Source organism: Fragaria vesca, linkage group LG7 (genome assembly GCF_000184155.1).
Source record: "Fragaria vesca subsp. vesca linkage group LG7, FraVesHawaii_1.0, whole genome shotgun sequence".
Lineage (NCBI taxonomy): Eukaryota > Viridiplantae > Streptophyta > Magnoliopsida > Rosales > Rosaceae > Fragaria > Fragaria vesca.
Window position 1 is genome coordinate 8,177,031 of NC_020497.1, and position 16,934 is coordinate 8,193,964.

The 16,934-nt window shown below is 38.0% G+C and overlaps 3 protein-coding genes across 3 annotated transcripts; 2 read left to right on the forward strand and 1 right to left on the reverse strand.

The window, feature by feature from the left end:
* Nucleotides 1-179: 179 nt before the first annotated feature.
* On the forward strand, nucleotides 180-2,368 carry LOC101294806. Its single transcript, XM_004308463.1, has 2 exons — nucleotides 180-371; nucleotides 1,998-2,368. The coding sequence occupies exons 1-2, from the start codon at nucleotides 180-182 to the stop codon at nucleotides 2,127-2,129; spliced, it is 324 nt and encodes a 107-aa protein (XP_004308511.1). The 3' UTR covers nucleotides 2,130-2,368.
* Nucleotides 2,369-3,734: 1,366 nt separating this feature from the next.
* Nucleotides 3,735-5,074, forward strand: LOC101291757. Its single transcript, XM_004306943.1, has 2 exons — nucleotides 3,735-4,258; nucleotides 4,351-5,074. Exons 1-2 carry the CDS (start codon nucleotides 4,243-4,245, stop codon nucleotides 4,722-4,724), a joined length of 390 nt encoding a protein of 129 aa, XP_004306991.1. The 5' UTR covers nucleotides 3,735-4,242; the 3' UTR covers nucleotides 4,725-5,074.
* A 1,775-nt stretch (nucleotides 5,075-6,849) lies between these two features.
* LOC101292054 (protein ARABIDILLO 1-like) lies at nucleotides 6,850-16,619 on the reverse strand. The gene is made up of 12 exons (XM_004306944.1): nucleotides 14,900-16,619; nucleotides 14,577-14,735; nucleotides 14,408-14,488; nucleotides 14,154-14,285; nucleotides 13,281-13,408; nucleotides 12,810-12,897; nucleotides 11,848-11,942; nucleotides 9,230-9,293; nucleotides 8,557-8,732; nucleotides 7,763-7,984; nucleotides 7,567-7,651; nucleotides 6,850-7,451 (listed from the first exon to the last, which is right to left on the reverse strand). Exons 1-12 carry the CDS (start codon nucleotides 16,247-16,249, stop codon nucleotides 7,275-7,277), a joined length of 2,757 nt encoding a protein of 918 aa, XP_004306992.1. The 5' UTR covers nucleotides 16,250-16,619; the 3' UTR covers nucleotides 6,850-7,274.
* Nucleotides 16,620-16,934: the final 315 nt, after the last annotated feature.

The following is a 16,934-nucleotide window of genomic DNA, read 5'->3' on the forward strand; positions in this document are numbered from 1 at the left end:
TCTATTTTTAATTTTAATTTTGGATTTATTAGAAAAAAGTTTATTTTTATTTATTTATTTGGGAACAGACTCAAATAGAGAAAGGAAACGAGTTTTTTTTATTTATTATTAAAAAAAATCAGGAAAAGAAAGAAAACCGCGTCGAATACCGAGTTAGCGTAGAAAAGACGTTTTTACCGATGACTCTACGCGTCACTTATAAAAGGTTCACTCGGGGCTTTCTCTCTCTCACTCTTACTTACTGCAATTGTTTTCTCTCTCATTTCTCCCTCCGACACTCTCTCTGGCTCTCTGCTCCTCCGTCGATCCGGCGGCGACTTCGTTCGCTCACTCTCGCTTCCACGCACGCCCACCTCCGCGATTCCATTTCGGTAATTTTGTTTGATTTTACTTGCATCCATTTCTGATTTACGTAAGTTAGGGTTTCGATTCCGGTCCAGGGTTTGAATTCCGGTAAGTTAGGGCGGAGATTTAAGTTAGGGTTTCGATTCCGGTCTAGGGTTTGAATTCCGGTAAGTTAGGGCGGAGATTCTGATACCCTGTATTGATCCCGGGTCTTCAATTTCTGGGGGATCAGTTAGGAACCGGTGATTAGATCGGTACGATTTAGGGCCACTAGTACGATCAAGATGAGTGCGACGGTAACAACAACAACAACAACGTTGAAGATCAGATTGTCCTTTCCAGGCCTTGATGGGAAAGTGACGACTACGCTTTTGAGCTATCATGGACGATCTTCTCTCTCGGCCCCTAAGAAGAGGAAGAGGGGACCTCCAGGGGATACTCCCATAAACCTACTCTGCCTCCTCGCAATGTATCTGTGACCAAAGCAGAGAGGATGTTGGAACTGCAAGTGATGGCCTGGTAGAGCTTACCAAAACAGTCAAACACTCCACTCCTCCTCCGTTTAGTGTTCCACTTTCACCAACTAAGGCTCTTCATGCTGCAAGGCACAGGCTTCAATTTGCGCATACTTTTGTGAAATCCCAACAAAACGGTAAGAGAATTGATCCACTCAAGTTCCAACAAGATAAGGCCGTATTTGAGAGGGTGCAGCGTGAAGAGATTGCAAGGCTTGAAGCGATACTAAGAGAAAAAGATAGACAAGAAGCTCGTATTGCCCTTGAAGAGGTGGAGAGGACAGTTGTGTTTGAGGACAACTGCTATATCCTTAAAGAACTTAAACAGTTATCCGGATACTATGATCGTCGCCGTTGGCGATCGCACTTCCGATCACCTCTGGAGCGACTTGGCTTATTTCTCAAGGATGACACCCTAGAGGTTGATGAATTGGAGGAAAGGGATGATGAATTGGAGGAAGGGGAAATCGTGTGACATACCTTGACCTTGCTCTCCTCTAGGCTTATATTATCTGATCATATGCGTCTCTGTTCTCCAACTTGGGGATGTTTTGGTATTGGAAATGAAATACTTTCTTGGGTAGTGGATTAGGCAGAAGAAATGAAAATAGATTGGTGCAAAAAAAAATAAAAAAAACTCGTTTAGAGTTATCCCAGGAAAGTGCATTCTGGGTTCTTCTTTTCTTTGCTTTCCTCGTCATTGTTAGATTAAAGACTTTTTTTTGTCGTAAATATTAGGTATAAAAGAGTGAAAAGAAATTGGTTAAAAAAAAAAGGCAACAACTGTACATCTCAGGGAAGTGCATTCTAGGTTTTTCATTCTTTGGTTTCCTCATCATTGTTAGATTAAAGACTTTTTTATGTGTCGTGGATTGGTCCAACTCTATACAATCTCATGCTGTTGTCCTATCTGTAGTGGTGCTCCTATGAATGATAAGTCCAAAAAGACGGTAAGCATTTTCCTTGTATTATACATGTGGTCTTTTTCCCTCCAGTTGGTCATTGTTGTGCTTACTTATGCTATGTTGAAGATGAGATCTTTATATGCTTTATGTGCTGAAGATGTGAGCTTTAGTTTCACCTTTTGGCCATTTCTAATTCTGTCTAGGCTAGTTAAACATGCTTGATGATTTGCAGTTGACGCGTTCGGGGTTTGTTGAACTTAATTCTGTAAGAACTGGCCTACAAGTAGAGAACATTGTCTGTGCTCTGGATCCTGGACTGCAAGGTGTAGCTGCAACGGATGAACAAGGATGTTGCCGATCTTAAGGTACATTGTTGTGGCTTGAACACTCTTGGTTGCTCATTCTTTATTTAGCTTAAAACTTCGATATTTTTGGGGTTTGTATTCTAATCAAGATTTAGGAAAGAATTCTGCTGTACCCTACCTTGAATTTTGATTCAAATCATCTTACACAATTGAAGTAACAACGCCAATTTTGATAAGTATTGGCTGAGTTTCTTGTACTCAGGTTTCCCTGTGGTTTCGGAAGTTTATAATTGCTCAGGTTATGTGTGCCTCTAAGCTAGATGTTTAAATTTCATATGTTTGATCTTTGCTTTATGCTTGTATAGGGGTATATGTTTGCATCACTGCAATCATTCTTTTCTGATGGCCTTTGAAGTTGCTCTTGGCTCCGTTCATTTGGCCAATTGGCCCAGGTGTCCTATTTGTATTGCTATCCTGTTTAGCTCCCTTTTGGACTTTGCTCTTCTGTCCTTGTTAAAGAACTTTTTATCAAAAAAGGAAAAGAAAAGAGAAAACTATAGAGAAAAAAGGGTTACCCAACGAACATAAGGAATAGGATCGGTTGCTGCAACCTGTATAACTTAATAAATTTTTCTGACTTGTGTCCTTGATTCTGCATTCACTGCATTGGCATTCAATTAAATCGATTCATTTGGCATATCATTTTGTATTACAAAGATAAATCAGAACCAGCTAGTCAATTCTTAGTAGTTACTGTTTAAATTTTATTAATGCAGCTGGTCAGCTGTGAAGCAATTTAGCCATTATTTTTCAGAGACTGTTTTGACATGATAGTACTATATGTCTCTGTTCTAACAGTTGGGGCAGCATGCTCCTGCAGCTATGCTAGGCATTTTGTGTTTCTAATATGGGAATCAATTTGTATTAATTTTCATTTTTGAGATGCATGATTTCTGGTCAGATGCAATTGAAAGGTTATGATCATAACATGCAAGTCCCTCTCAAGAAGCTAGCACTGATTAAGCAAAATAAACGATGATCTCTCTCCTTTCTATTGATTATGAGTCTATGACTACAATGTATATGTAAAACATGAAGTGACAAGGCAGGTTCATATTATCATTCTAGCGATTATGGAGCTGCAAAACAGATCCATGATTCAAATTAATGCAAGCAAAGTAGCATCTCTATCATAGAATTAATTCACTGCTACTAACATTGTAGTCATCTCAGCCTTGGCCTACATCTGTTAGGAAAATATTAATATCATTATTGGCTTCTAGGAATCAAATGGTTTTACTATATTATATATCTTTTTTGTTTTTCTTATTTTCTTCTGTGTATAATGAATTCTATGTGTATGCTGGATACAAATGTTTGATGATTAATGTGGACTACTAAATATATTAGAAAGGTTTTCCAGACACTTAGCAATTCACAGCATGCACACATATTCAGAACAGTAGATCCCAGTATCCTTCTATAATTGTTTTGAATGTTCTATAAAGGTTACTCATCAACATACATAGACCCAGGTCTTCTTTTCTATAATATCATTGTCCATTGTGTCTTGTAGATTGGGAAAACTTGAATTATTATAGTGAGCTATAGTGAATCCTTTGTTGTCTTATTTTCATTGGTGACCACTTGATGTTAACTATTTTGGTATGACTATATATAACTTCTCAGTAAGGAGTTCATTACTTGATGTGAAGGTTTTTCTTTTCACTTGGGATTGATTTGAAGTTTGGGTTAGAGTGCAGTCCTACATTGCACCTAATAATCTGTTGGCCCATTTCGTCGTTTAGCCACAAATTCCGACAGTTATATGATTTACTTTGCTTTGTTTTGTTTTGTTTTCTTGGGTACGTACACTGGTTGAGATTTATATTAATGGCCTCAGGCTTTTTCCATGCTTTTTCCATACTCCAAATAATCATATTGCTTCTCCACCTTTTCAAGGCCAGCGTCAGAATGGACGGCAGCCCGATAATGTGTTTGATGAAATGGTGCAGATGCAGGACATTCAAAAGAATACTCATCAGAGGCAGAGGCCTATAAGGAGGAGAAAAAGAAATCACCAGCCTCGGTGATGGATAATCACCAAACAATTCATCCTGGTCATGCGTACCAATCCTGGCTCTAAGATACTACAGATGAAGTTTCAAGAAGATGAAGAAACCAAAAGGTTTGTTCCTGATGTCCCCGAATTTCCTTTAATGGAGTTAAACATCTCTTATGTATATTTCATATACTTCCCTCATGTTCCCTCTGTTACAGCCCAAGATATAATGTCTACTATGAAGATTGGTAAACTCATGGAGCAGCCAGCGAGTGTTCTCATGGGTCATTTGTTTAAACTTGGAAGTGGAGAAACATATCAGCCATCTCCTCTCTTAGAGCTATTCAGGAAAAACTTACCCATGACCTGCCTTCTGGTTAGTATCATAGATCGCATTGAGAACTTTTGCATGAATAATTCAATTAGCTCTCGACCTCTGCCTCCAGAACCCTCGTCATGGTCACCACCTGGAAGACAAATTTATCAATACCAGGTGAAATATTTAAGTCAATGCAGCTGCTTTCAGTTTCCATACCTTTCAGAAAATTATAGCCAAGTCCAAGTCTATGTCGGACAAGTTAGTTTTAGTTGAATTTTGATTGCAATCGAGCTCATGGCATGGGGACAGTTCAAGGCTTTAGTTTGTCACCTCGACATATACTTTTTGGTGTTCTCTCAATTTAGCCGAAGAGAGAGATGAACCTTTATCTATATATATTTGTATATTATACTGTAATTTTTCCTGGAATCCAGTTGAAGTATTGATGTTACTTGGGTTGAAGTTGCATATTGACTAGTCCTGTCCACAGTGTGCTAGCCTTTTTAGTTTCTGTGTTGTCTGGATAACCTTGCAAACCGGTTAGCACATATCAGTTTATTGTGTTGAGATATTGTGTCGAGGGCAGGGTTCACTTTAATAAACATCAGACGAGCTGTATATGATTGTGAATCCTCACATAGAGCGACATCCCGGATGGAATAGAGTATTAAGGGTTTCACGGCCGGTTGTGGCGTTGCTTACAACCTATCATTTTTACTCTCTATCTCAAAATCCATCATGACTTCTAAAGTGTTCTTACTATTCGTTGCGTTTGCTTAATGGATTGGCGAATTATGAATGCAAGATGATCGTAAATCCATGCAAGCAACCAGATCCATACGGCCATGTTTGCTTGTTCTGATCCTTGTTTTATGATATAAAGTTATTAATTGAAATAAATTGAGTTTACTCTCATGAGGTTTGAAAGTAACTTCATGTTAATCACTATACTTTCAATTTTATCAATTTACTTCTCAAACTTTTGAATTTTCTGCAAGCGTGACCAAATGTCTTATATTCTGTCCAAATCGGACGTTAATTGCTGATAATTTTAACCTTAACTGTGAGGCCAATATCTAGAATTTAGGCAAATCAGATCTTATATGTCCAAATCGAATATGAGAATTTGGACACGGCAGACAGAAATTAAAGAGTTCAAGGGTAAACTGATGAAAATAAAAGTGTAGAGACTAACATGAAGTTACCCCCAAACCACGAGGGGATAAACTGAATTTAATTCTTATTAATTTGTGATACTTTCTCCTAATCATTGTTGTAGTTTCCCTCATTATGTCTCCTATATATACAACTACATCCATCCATTCGAGTCTTATCATATTTACATCCATCTCTATTTTTGATATAAAAAAAATCCCACCAGTTTGGATAATTTTGTTTATGGATATTACGTTTTCTACTAACTTGAAACAAACAAACAAGAAAACAAACAAGAGATGATATGAAACATCAGCAGATGTTGGTAATTACATGGACTATTAGCCCATACAAACAAATATTGAACATATGTGAGTCGCTTTTAATTTCCGATTAGGACACAAGAATGAATGGATTCGTGTGTTGGTCAAATAAGCATTTGAAATGGTGTTACACGTTCTGACAAACAAGACGATATATTTAATAGCAGAGAGATTCTATTTTATACAACATATGACTGCCACAATAAGGTTGAGTTTGAGAGCGATTTCATACCAAGGCCTCGACACCATCCGTTGCAGCAATTGCTTCTCGATTTCTGTCATCAAATGACAGATTCCACAATGCGCTAGCTGCCTCTTGCCTGTTTGATAGTAAAATAGGGTATTGAGTATACCATGGTCAGTTAAGGAAGCTAATCAAAAAATTACGAGTCAAGTACATAGTTCCAATTAGAATGTAGCCTACTGTGCAACCATTGGAGCCTTAACACAAGATTATTTTATAAATTCGAAGCAAAAGCACCACTGTAATAGATGAACATTTTAAGATATTGTTTCAATGAAATTGTTCACTATAACTTTCTTCCTTAAGCTGCATCTTTCTCCTTTCCTTGTATTGTTGATTTGGATATAAATTAGAGAAAATTTCAAGAAAAAACATAACATAGAAATACATAACATGACTGGAACAAAAAAAATAAAATAAAACCGAGCTTAATTAGGTCATATTTATAAAGTTGTTTAATAGATAAACTCCCCCCACCACAGTGCGCAACTCTGAAACAGAAGCCATCAATAATGGACCTATAGGCAACCAAACTGCAACTTCTCTCATATTCTTCGTTGCATTTCTTTCTGAGGTAGAGGATGGGAAACAAAAGTGACATGAGTACCATCATTGTATTGCATCCACTGAAGAGCTTGACTAAATTATGATAAGGAACTTCAACAAATGTATATTGTTTTTCACCAAAATATTGGCTATATGTCTCAAACAGCTTTTTCATATCATCGGAGAGAAATCGTACAATTTTTTTGAGAAGGAAACATACAATGAATACAAACAAAAGACAAAAATGGTTTACGGTACAAGCTCTTAGATTAAACCCCCATCTCAAGAACCTATTTTCTTTGTGGATGGTACAAAGGGGGAAGGTTACTTGAACCTAAATCAACCATCTTTATGCCTAACAAATTGTGGACAATAAGAAATGAAACCGAGCGGATTTGTTACGGGGCAAGGTTTAGTTCTTTTACATGAAGATTACAGAGAGCAGCATGTGTCCTCATGCTGCAATGAACTGCTTTCGAGGAGCTCTGAACTAAGGCATGAATTCAGCCTCCATCACTGACCACCCTAAACAGAGATATTATGCAGACAGATGATCTATAGTGATGGTTCCATGTGGTGATGCTCAAGATTGCGAAGAACGATTTTCGCAAAAATTTTGGCTTCAAGAGGTGCAGTTGCTGCAGCAGCTGCAGCCCGCAGAACCCGTGCTGCTCCTCCATTTTGCATAAGGCTTGCATGGTGCATAGCATGCCGGCCACCAGGAATGGTAAACTGCAGTTGAATAGGTTATACATAAAAAATCACTCCCCGTGAAAGATAACATAACATTAACCATCCATGCAAAAACAATCTCTCATAAAGAGGAAGAGTCTCTATGCAAAATTACCTGGAGAAGAGCAAATGCAGCACATGACTTGAGGACAGATGATGGATTTCGTAGCATAGTAACAAATCTTCCAATTTCAGCCCCACTGCAGAATCAGTAAGACTTTATGTATACAGAGAGAGAGAGAGAGAGAGAGAGAGAGACAGAGACAGAGACAGACAGAGACAGACAGAGACAGAGAGACAGAGAGAGAAACCTGCATCTGAGATGTCCTGCTTCTTGAATTCGAGCTCCTTCTGTAACTTGTGCCAATGCTGCCAGCGCTAATGATGCAGCAGCAGCAGAAAATGTCTGTGGATCAGAAAATGTGAGGACGAATGTCTCAATGTGCTTCAGAGCCATCCTTCTAGCCCCATCTAAGCTCACACCCTTTGATATGCTTTCCGAAGAAATACCTACCAAGGCGTATTCATCCATTCTGCACAAAGTATTGACTTTCTTTAACATGTAAAGATGCAAGAAATGATTTTCATTTCATTTATAGAAAAGACAATTATTCCCATATGATGCAACTAATTACTAACACCTTGCCATTCCCTAGGAGATCTAAAGTATGACTCAATATAAGCATGACCAGAAAATTGAATCTCACACAAGCCCAGGTGCAGCATAATCTTGTGATCACGGTAAATTAGAGATTTCCCAACAGAGAATTAATTAAAATAGAAATGTTTGAATCTAATTTTTGCAAACTGTAGCAGCATAAGATAGCAGGTAACTATCCAATTTCAGTAAAGTTGAACCAAATAATCTATCATAAGATTAGGACAGACTCCCCAAAACTGATAGTGATCACCCAGAACTTGGCAGAGATTGATGCCAAAACTAGGTCACTTAAGGTGGCATAAGCCCCAATGAACATATTTAGGCCCCCCATTACATATAGGGCCCATACATTCTACGCATTTCAAAAACAAAAAATCTTGAAACATACAAACAAGTATTATTCAATAAAAATAAACTTGCAGCGAGTCAAGCCACAGCAAGTACCTTCCATCAAACATGTACGCCAACGCCAATGCAGCCATGAAGCGAGCCATTTTTGACACCGACGAAGAACAAAGATGAACAAGTGCAGGAACACCACCTTCCTCAACTATACGGAGAGCATTACCAGGGTTAAAAGCAAGATTCCATAGAGCACCTGCAGCTGTTTCATGGACATCCTGAAAGTTGAAGAAAGAAAATATATCATACTAAATTCCAATTAATGAAAACAAACAAGAGATGATATGAAACATCAGCAGATATTGATAATTACACGGACTATTTTAAAGATTAGCCCAGCAGGACAATACAAATAAATATTGAACATATGTTGAGTCACATTTAATTTCCAATTAGGACACAAGAATGGATCCGTGTGTTGGTCAAATAAGCATTTGAAATGGTGTTACATGTTCTGACAAACAAGACAATATAGTCAATTAGCAGAGAGATTGAATTCATATTACTCCTCTCATAATAAAAGAACGTCGAACATCCCACCAATTTGGATAATTTTGTTTATATTTGCACAATCTTCTGGATATAACTTTTTCTACTAACTTGAGCATAGTTCTATTGCATTTATCAACAAACCTAGCTAAATTGATAAAGAAAAATAATTTTAAAAAAATGCATCGAAGCAGATAGCAATGAAAAAATTAACAATTATACTTACTGCAGCTTCAGAGCGTGCCAAAGCAATCAAAGGCACAACACCTCCTTCTCGTCCAATGGCAATACTAACAAACCAGCACAAAGTGAACAATGTCAATAAAAGGAACAGTGACACATTATCCTTATCTGTACAATGGCAAGTATTGTGAACATTCTTAGGCACTAGAGATTTGCAGAAACAACATATGACTGCAGCCAAGATATTCAGTATATCACTTGTTATTGGTTCCATTATAAACAGCATAAGTGATTGATATCTTCAAAAGCAGAACAGGTGAGCACTTTCAAGAGTGCTTCCTAACCGATTGCATCTATGAGTGGACTTTGAAAAAGAATCGTCCAGTTTGCTTGACACAAAATAGAAAAAATATCATGGTAATTGCCCACCAGAAAAGGTATATATCACGATCAAGTAATTATAGGCATTGATAACTAGAATTTGATAACTTCAAGAGGGTAAGGTCTCTAGATGGCATCCGCTTACGTGACTGATATTGATTGGGATATTAGCTGCTCCTTGACATTGTCATGTGTATTACTCCCCTTTCTACTCCTAACAGTTATTTTTAAAAATAAAAAAAGTAAACTATGATTGTGGTCATTGGAGAAAGATAACTGTTTCAGGTGCATATGCAATCTCTATTTTTGGGAAAGGAAGAGAAGTATGACTAGAATCGAACAACCTTGTAATGTCACTACCAAAGGATGAACAAGAGTTCTACTTTGACTTAGTGCAGTAAACAGGCATTGCCAAGTTTTCGTATACTTTGAACTTCTCTCACCAGGGCAACACTTCTGCCACCTATTCCATTATATCCAATCTGTTCAATAAATCAATCCAGTCTCAAACAACTTTCAAATCCTGAATCACATAGATCTTTATTAACACGACAACTCTCTCAGCTTGTCACCCAATCTACAAAATTAAATCTGTCAATTTCATCCACCTTGCTATCAAATCGACCATCAGCAGATAAATTATGCCCCTATCTACCTTTTGACCTTTACTTACTCATCCAGGTCTCCATTGATTGCAGCTGGTAGGAAAGCATCCCAGTTTTTGATTTGCAGTGGTCATGAATTCTCTGGTTCTGAACACCATACTTCAAAGATCTTGTTCTATTAGGTGTTACTTCTACAACCAGCTGCATACTCTAAAGCCATAACTCAACGTAGGTGTACATCTCTTAAGTTTACATTCACCAGTGATAAAAGCTGTCTTCCTCTTTAAAGTAATATATTGTTTCAATATATTTGAATCAATGGTTCAACATTCCAGACCAACTCTAGCTTATGCTGAAGTCTCATGATTAAGAAACTCAATGTTACTCATTCAATCCATTTTTTGGAAATGTGACGGATTCCATCCATCGATGCCACGTGTAGAAATTGAAGAAAATACTAAACGAATTCAAGTAGTGCGTAGTTTTTCTCTGATGTGGACCATCACAACCCTTTGGGATTGAGTTTCCGTAAGATATCAAAAGTGACACTCACCACATTAAGCAATATGGTGTGGCTCGCCGATAATTACCAAAGGCAACGAGGCTTCTTGACAATGCCGATCATGTTCTTGACACTGGTCTACTTCAATGCATACTTTCTCCAGTAAGGTTGGGTCTCTACAGAGAGGGACTCTGCAGTTGGAGAGAGAACCTTGAGAGATCAGATCTTATACAGGAACAGGATAGAAATGGATGCTTGATCTTTCCTTGTTTGATATATAGCATTCCATGTGGACCCAATTTGGTAGAGACATCGGCTTTGGCCGAATCTCCCATGCAAGTTCTGATGAGGTTGAGACTATTATGATTATGACTTCAGAAAACTCACCTATAATGGTGGCACGAGGCAAACTAGAAAAGTAGGATAAAGACACCAAACAAGAAACAATGCACCAGAATGTTCTTGAGGAACCTTGTGTGTGCTGTCCTAGTGTGCTGGTTGTCTCAGTGTTTGTAAATTTATTAATCAAGAGTATTTATATTTTCATTGATAAGATAAAATAAAGTAAGTATTGGAAGTTGACTGAGATAAGGAGGGACAATGTGGTTTAGTGATTGCAGAGTGGAGTGGAGGTATGGTTTGCTCTGATCGAGGATAGACATGGGAACTCAGAGTTGCAGATCTTAAAATATAGCGAGGCGAAGATGAACGCACAACGCAAACCATGTCAATATTCGGGGGGTTGGAGGACCCTTCACCAAACTTACATTTTCTCTTTGGGAGTCGTTACTGAGGTTCTGAAACTGAACGTCCGTGTATGACTGTGTATGAAATAATATCAATTTCCCAGACATAAGTTTTTAACACAATGTTGGTCCTTATATGTCAGAATACTGACATATGTCAATTGCATGTATTTCGCGTTGTATACATGGTTATTTCAAGATGCTAAGCCTCAATTTATAGCAGATAGCAGAGCTATAAGATGCCAGTTTTATGACTATAACTCCGCTTCTTCTTTTCTTTGTACTATAAGTTATATGTCTTCTCTAAGGTATATAGTTAGACAAGCCAAAGGGCCCCTTCTCTAATGAGTATGTAGTTAGACAAGCCAAAAGGCCCATGTAGTTTGAATTAGTGTAATCCTAGTTGCGTAACAGAATAAGCACATACCTGTTGGCTTCAGAGACAGACAATCCCCAAAGAGCACCAGCAGCCCTTTCTTGAAGACCTGGGGAGGCATTTGAGCAGCCTTGCGCAAGAGCAACCTGAATAACCCACATATGCTAACGTAAACATACAGATAAAGTATAGTATCAAGACTACATATCTATTAAAAAAAATATAAAATAAAAAAATAAAAAACTTATATATAAAAAATTAATTTGCATGAAAGTATCACTAAGCTCAAATGAAGGATATCCGAGAAGGTAAACTCTCAAATTGTTTCGAACTTTCAGAAAACATAAAGTCCGTATATAACTTAATATGAACAGTTTCTCATCTAAGCTGGCAGTTACAATAGTTACCAATTTTTTTTATGTATGCATGTATCGCAGTCGCTGAGTATCACAAGGATAAAAGGGGTCATTGTTCATTCATTACCATTATTCACATTCATAAGTCAATGACCTACGCATTACACTTCAAGAATTTATTTTGAAGTTCAAAGGTCATTCCGATTCATGGCAATGTTTCACAGCAAGAACCTTCTAAAACCATCTATTTCAATCAATGTTCATTGATATTGTTGATGACCGAGACTAGGAGAGTAGGGAGTCTTGGTCAAACCATAAATGTGCTAGACCATTTAATAAAGCCTATTTCATAAAAACATAGTAACTTTTATTGCAGCTCAGTAGTAAATTATTAAAATGTCAACAGTAAAGAAAATAGTGAATGACAACTTGTTTTGAAGACTTGTGGTCAAACTGAAACTTCAGCTCCATACAAAGAAATCTACCAAAAACTAATGGCCTTCTATGACATTGAAAGCATTAAGAGATAATAAGCTCTTTCTTCATATGATCATTTCCACTCTAAAGCAATTGAGTAAGAAATTTAACTCTTTCTTATTTAATGAGTTAACTGCATATAATGCCACAATAAGGTTAAGTTTGAGAGCAATATCATACCAAGGCCTCAACACCACCCGCTGCAGCAATTGCTTCTCGATTTCTGTCATCAAATGACAGATTCCACAATGCGCCAGCTGCCTCTTGCCTGTTCGATAGTAAAATAGGGTATTAAGTATACCATGGTCACAGAGATGGAAGTTGAGGAAGCTAATCAAAAAATTACGAGTCAAGTACATAGTTCCAATTAGAATGTAGCCTACTGTGCAACCATTGGAGCCTTAACACATGATTATTTTATAAATTCGAAGCAAATGCACCTCTGTCATAGATGAACATTTTAAGATATTGTTTCAATGAAATTGTTCGCTATAACTTTCTTCCTTAGCTGCATCTTTCTCCTTTCCTTGTATTGTTGATTTGGATAAAAAATTATTGAATAAGATATGTATATGTAGATGACACAACTATATCAGATTAATATACACAAGTTTTCCAAAAGCCAAAGTAGTTTAAAACAAAGGAAACTACCTGACTCCTTCATGAGGAGATTGCGTAAGCTGAACAAGTGCTTCAAGAGCACCAGCCTCTTGTCCCACTGCAGCATTATTACTATTACTATCTCCATGAGCAGCTAAATTAGCCAAAGCACGGGCAGCCTGGTATACATAAAGAGCATTAAATAACTTGCAGAAAGCAACATATAAAGTGCACAAAAGCATGTAACAAGTGCAAGTGCAAATGTACATTGCATACCCAATGAGACAGGGAAGCAAATAAGCAACAGAGAGGACCCACAATAGATGCACTACCAGCTCGATAATCTTACATTTGAAAATAGATACTAACTAAAAAGTAAATATCCCAAAAAGAAAGGAAAAACACTGGACTAAGTGGTTTATCTTTAGGCTATTACTATCGATGAGGTTGAATCCTCTATAAAGCCATAGAACATAAGGAATAAGCTATCTTATTGTTGGTTTACTGTCAAACTGCCTGCCATATGTCCATACTAAACTTGGATATGGTGGCATACCCAGACCCAGACATGCTTTTTGAGTCTTAACAAGATGCGTATAAAGAACGACAACTCAGTCACCACAACCCAAGTGTTGAGTGTCAAGGTGAATACAGTAAGGAACGAGACAAGTTTTCAAGGTTTCCTACATAAAATTTTCCTGTAGTTTCAACTTCTACAGCATTGCAATAAACTATACCCATCTGCAATTTGTTGCTTTATAGTTATAGGCTTTATGCCGACAGAAATAGACAAGCAGGAAGCAAACAATATTAAATTTTGAATTTATTTGTATTTACAAATCACTAGATGGACATGTAATGCTCCTGAAGATCTTAAAATGTAGATTCAGGATACCATATCCAAACGATGGAAAGTTGTACTACCTGCTCTTGCACTCCCTCAAATTTGCAGTTACGAGCAAGCATCACTAAAGCATGCACACCACCTGCCACTGCAACCTCTGTGCTACACTTGTCATCGGCAGCCAAGTTCGCCAGTGCACCAGCTGCACGTTCCTGAAATGAGACACATGGAATGTAAGTCGTAACTTTAATCAGCATGCAGCAACAAAAGCATTGCTACGTCATATATGGCAATGAAAAATAAAATAAAAAAACAATAAAAAGGCAAAATGTACCAGAACTCCATCACCACCAGAGGACCACTTGAATATAAGATCAACTAAAGCTTTTACACCACCAGCTTCAGCGATGGCACCCTGATTAGAAAATCTAATTTGTTAGAACTGAATTCGGGGTAATAGGATCTATACAAAAAGAAAACAATTAAATTGTAATATATCAAACCTTGTGTTCTTCTCCAACAGATAGATTCCATAGTCCTCCAGCAGCCTCTTCAGCAACAAGCCTATTCATAGACCTAGCCAAACCAGCCAGAATATCGATTCCTCCTTCTTCAGCAACAGCTTTTGCAACTTGACCATTCACAGACAAATTTGCTATAGCCTACACAAACAATAAATATGAAAAAGAAAAGGTTAATCAGATTGTGTAGCGATGTGCATTGTTCCAATCATAAATGTATATCACCAAAGAACCAGTCCCTATATAATGGACCAAATAAAACAATAATTATGTGTATCAAATAGATATTCATCATCAGAATTTACCTTTGCAGCCTCTGACTGAAGTCCTTCTCGCCAAGATCTTGCTAGGTTTAGGAGAAGGCGTATTCCACCATCTCGCATAACAGCTTCGGCCCTCCCGCAGTCTATGCTAGCATTCTCATCATCAATAACAACAAAAGTTGCAAGTCCAGTAGCTGCCCTTTCCTGGACATCCTCTTGTGAGCTCTGCATTAAATTGAGCAACAATGTTGCACCTTGTTTGAGCCAAAAAGCATCCAAACCTTGCTGATTGCTCTCAGCAATGCGCAAAAGAGTATGAGACAGAATCCACTCAAGCCAAGTCATAATGTCATCCAAGTTCTTATCCTTGTTCACTGAATTCCTCCAATCCAAAAACACATTCTTCCCTTTTTTTGTAATATCGACAAATAATAAAGCTAGTTCTTTCAAAATATCTGTAAAAAGGGCGAGTAACAATTTACTTTTATATTTACGGGGAGCAAAGTTGGTGCCTCCTTCAAGCTCAGGACAATTCAAGGCACATAAAACCTTCAGGCTCTGTGATGATGACAACAATCGCGAAACAGCAGCAGAACTAATATCAGTTCTTGAAACATCTAGACCAGTCAAGTTAGGCAGCTTATGCCAAAGATGTGAAACCACACCCCATTTCATATTTGATGTCCCTGCGACAGAGAGGAACCGAACTGACACAACATTTCCCAATGCCATCTCATCAACGTTCAGACAGTCTATGAACCCAATATCAGTCAAATTTGGGCAATGCTTAGTTAGAGCATTAATAGCATCAGCATGAACATCCCTAATTCCAGATAGTCGAAGCTTCTTCAATTTAGGACAGCAAAAAGCTATGGCTTTTATAGCATCACTGCTGATCCTTTCACAGAAATCTGGCCCAAGCTGCAGGCTTTCAAGTGCCTCGTGTCGTGCGACAATCACAGAAAGAGTTGCATCAGTTATTTTCCTGCAATAATCACCACTTATCTCACGTAAATCCCTTGCCTGAAGATGCAGTATAGCATCGGCGGATTCTGCCCCACGAAACCTAAGCTTCTTAAGATTCACACACCTCGAAGCAAGTGAAGTTGCCATTGCATCATTACATTTGTGCGCGCGAAGATCCAAAGAGGTCCACAAACAAGGAGAAATCCCAAGAACCCTCCAAGTCTTGCAAGTAGATGCTAAACTTGCCCGGTCGCGATCATTCAGACACGAAAACAACTGAATCACAGTGTCATCAGGCAAACCAGTCCAATCAACAAACCCATTATACACAGAACCCGAAACTTCTTCCTCAATCTCAGGATAAGTCGGCAACACCACCTTCTCCTTCCCTTTCCTACCCACCTTCCTTCTCACCCTACGACTCATATCTAATCAATATACAATCACACACACCCACAATTTCAATCAATACTCCAAAAGCATCCAACTTCAAAATACACAAAATCCTCACAACCAATCAAGCAAAACGTAAAGACCCAGAACCACACAGCCTCTGAACTCAAACACCCAAGTCCTACAAAACCCAGCAAACCCAATACTAATCCACACTCAAAAACCCTATTGCACAGAACAAAGCTACAACATTTGACAACCCATCAAGCACAATCACACGAATCCAAGTCCAGCGATTTCAAATTTACAAAGTAATTATCACAAATGCAATAGGGACGATGCAATTGCAAAGTAATTACCACAAATGCAATAGGGTACGATGCAATTGCAATAGGGTTTTGCCAAACCTGAGCTGGGTTTACACAGAGAGCCTTAAATCTTCAAGCTTTTCTCTATTTTGCAGAATTGGGAGCTCAAAAAATTGAAGCTTTATGAATTGAGAGGGAGAGAGGAGACAAAGCTGAAGAAGGAAGGAGGAGGAGAATTCAGGCGTGGTTTTGATGGAGACAAAGAGAGGAACAAGGAAAAGGAGAGAGCAAAGCCAAACCCTCAAAGCTTGTGTCTACCCCTCTCCCCTATCAAGCTGCTTCTTCTTGTTGTTGTTGTTTTTTTGGAGATAAAAAAAGAAGAGAGGAGAAAAGAATTACAGCATTGAGGT

What these genes read in the sequence shown, in the direction of transcription:
- LOC101292054 (XM_004306944.1), bottom strand. Translation starts at nt 16,249, where the DNA reads ATGAGTCGTAGGGTGAGAAGGAAGGTGGGTAGGAAAGGGAAGGAGAAG. An exon ending in TCTCCTCATGAAGGAGTCAG is followed by an intron (nt 12,898 to 13,280) that starts GTAGTTTCCTTT and finishes ACTATCGAACAG; the next exon opens with GCAAGAGGCAGCTGGCGCAT. An exon ending in GCAGGACATCTCAGATGCAG is followed by an intron (nt 7,652 to 7,762) that starts GTTTCTCTCTCT and finishes CTGATTCTGCAG; the next exon opens with TGGGGCTGAAATTGGAAGAT.
- LOC101294806 (XM_004308463.1), top strand. Translation starts at nt 180, where the DNA reads ATGACTCTACGCGTCACTTATAAAAGGTTCACTCGGGGCTTTCTCTCT. An exon ending in ACCTCCGCGATTCCATTTCG is followed by an intron (nt 372 to 1,997) that starts GTAATTTTGTTT and finishes GATGATTTGCAG; the next exon opens with TTGACGCGTTCGGGGTTTGT.